Below are 2,456 nucleotides of genomic sequence, written 5' to 3' on the forward strand. Positions count from 1 at the left end.
TCATAGACATATTTCATAGAGCAGAAAACAGCTTTCTGACTAGGGATGGAACAATATACGCTATTATCGAGTATGGATAAGTTAACAGATTTCCACTGTCAGCGGCATAAGTTGTAGACCCACAAAAAAAAGTTAAACTGGATGTGTGGAAATAGTGTAGATTCCAAAATACATAACAGGGAAATGAGGTGTTTATCTGTGATGGATTAACAATATTTGAAAATGTACGGAAAAGATATTCCAGTATGTTTTAGTGCCATTTAAAGGAATTTTAAGTATATTTTGATAATTATTGGGATAATATAGTGAATCACAATTATTTTTGCCAGGATAATCATGACTTGAATTTTTCATGTCTCTTTTATTCATTTATTCTTTTTAACTGAATTGATCGTCTTCCGCTGTTAGGGAAGGTATATTACGTTCCAAGCTTTATAATTGTATGGAACAACTTCATCTCTAATTTATTTTTGCCATGTGGTTCATGGCATAATTGTCGTAGAAACATATAATTCAATGAATTCAATTAAATGTTGTTGCAGTGGGAGTCTCTTACCTGTAGACGTCATTATCCACAACTATGCCTTCTGTCAGGTGAGGCCAAGTGGTTGCAAGATGAAGCTCACTACAGCAGCCGAAAACAGACTAAATGAGTCATTCTGTTTTGCACAGACACGTGTTCTTGTGATCAACCGTTTATTTACTTCATGTAAACACAGAAAAAGGTAAAAAAGAGCAAAACAAAAATATAAAAAACCACCCCACCCACATGCCAAAACCCAGCTAGGATCTCACTGATATCAAGTAGGCATAACACATCAAATACGTTTTCTTATATGTGATAGTTCTCATATTGGAACTGAAATGTAATCAAAGCACAGTGAAAACACAGCAATTTACGTTTTGTTTAATCAGAATTACAATGCCTTTACCTGATTGGCTCCTCACAGGCTCCAAATGGTATCTTCCCAAACTCCACCCCTCCCACCTCACCTCCAAGGAGTGTGTCAAAGTCTGTCAGAAAGCCAAACAAAATACACAACTGTAGCAAAAACAGCTGCAACACACAGCACTAAATCTGTTGTCATTGAAAACTAAGTGTGTACAGGTGACAAACACCAGAGCTCAGCAGGAGGCCATGACACATCTGAAAGAGCTATAGCGTTTAGTGAGACGGGAGGCACTGCCTGTGTCTGACATTTTCAGTATCAGTGTAAAATGTGTAGTAGTAGTAGCAATAATTCTGAATAAGCATTAAAGAAAATACACAAAAAAACACGAGCTTGGAGAACATTTTTATTCTTAGATGTGTCTCTAATAATCAGAAATTTAAAACTAAACTCTTGACATTCTGATTGGCTGTAACAAAACAGTACCTGGTTGCAGACAAAAAAGAGGAATGTATGCTTGTTACAGCTGAATGTTCCTTATGGCTAATGTAACGAATGAGAACGTATTTTGTGCTTACGTTCTAAGCTAGGCTAACAGCTAGATACTGAGATTTGGTGAGCAACCGAAGACGGATACAATCCAACTGGCACCCCTAGCTTAGCAACAGCTTTTATCAAGTGATTTAGAACACACTGAAGTCTGTGTGCTGTTAATTTACTACAAGGATGCTGCTGTATATAGTATAAGGAGCTGCTGTGATGCTTGTTCATGTACATGATGAAGGTTATGTAACGAAACAAAATAATGAATATGCAAGACAGACTTACTGTGAACCACAAGATTGCATTGCTGTACTTGTATTGTACTTTGATATCATGACAGCCCTGTTGTCAAACTGACAGTATGCGATCGATGAGATTTTTTGGTAATGTGTAACCACATCATCCTCTGTTCAGCATATGCATACCTGGAGGTTGCTGTGGCCACGAATGCTGCTGCCAGTCCTGGAGAATGTAGGTAAAACGGATGGTGATGTTGACTGGAGGTAGGGGGGACAGGGTACAACCCTGAGAAGAAAAAATGTAAAAAAGCTGTTGGTGGACATGCTCTGTGGCTCTTTAGCCCCATTCCAGTGGCTCCCTGTGTTGCGAACCAAGACCCTCTTTTTAAAGTGGTCTCAGTTAGGGCTGTGCGAAATCCTATATTCCAAGTCAGTGATCTCCTGTAAATCCCTTCTTAAAACATACTTTTGTGTGAGAGCCTGCACTGATTTTACTCAAACTTTAATTTTATTTCCAAATGTTTTTTTCTGGTTGAATTTGTTTTTAATTGATGATTTAAAGCTTGTGTTTTTTTTTTATGTGAAGCACTTTGTAACATGGGTTTTGAAAGTTCTCTATAAAGATTATAACGATATCATTACTAACGATATACACCGATCAGCCATAACATTCTGACCACCTGGGCACCCTGGTGTTCAGAATGTTCTGCAGCTCCATACTAACAAACTGTGATGCACTGTGTGTTCTGACACCTTTTTATCAGAACCAGCATTAACTGTTTCA

General features: G+C 37.8%; 1 protein-coding gene across 1 annotated transcript in view; it reads right to left on the reverse strand.

The window, feature by feature from the left end:
* Positions 1–2,456, reverse strand: part of rab3gap1 (RAB3 GTPase activating protein subunit 1) — a gene marked incomplete at its 5' end in the record, with an annotated part of 26,579 nt that overhangs the window by 22,928 nt on the left and 1,195 nt on the right. The window contains 2 exon segments of the mRNA XM_035661762.1: positions 557–625; positions 933–1,014. Of these exon segments, the coding sequence (XP_035517655.1) occupies positions 557–625; positions 933–1,014 (151 nt within the window).

This window comes from Morone saxatilis, unplaced genomic scaffold (assembly GCF_004916995.1).
Source record: "Morone saxatilis isolate NCDOM2014 unplaced genomic scaffold, NCSU_SB_2.0 Contig1, whole genome shotgun sequence".
Classification (NCBI taxonomy): domain Eukaryota; kingdom Metazoa; phylum Chordata; class Actinopteri; family Moronidae; genus Morone; species Morone saxatilis.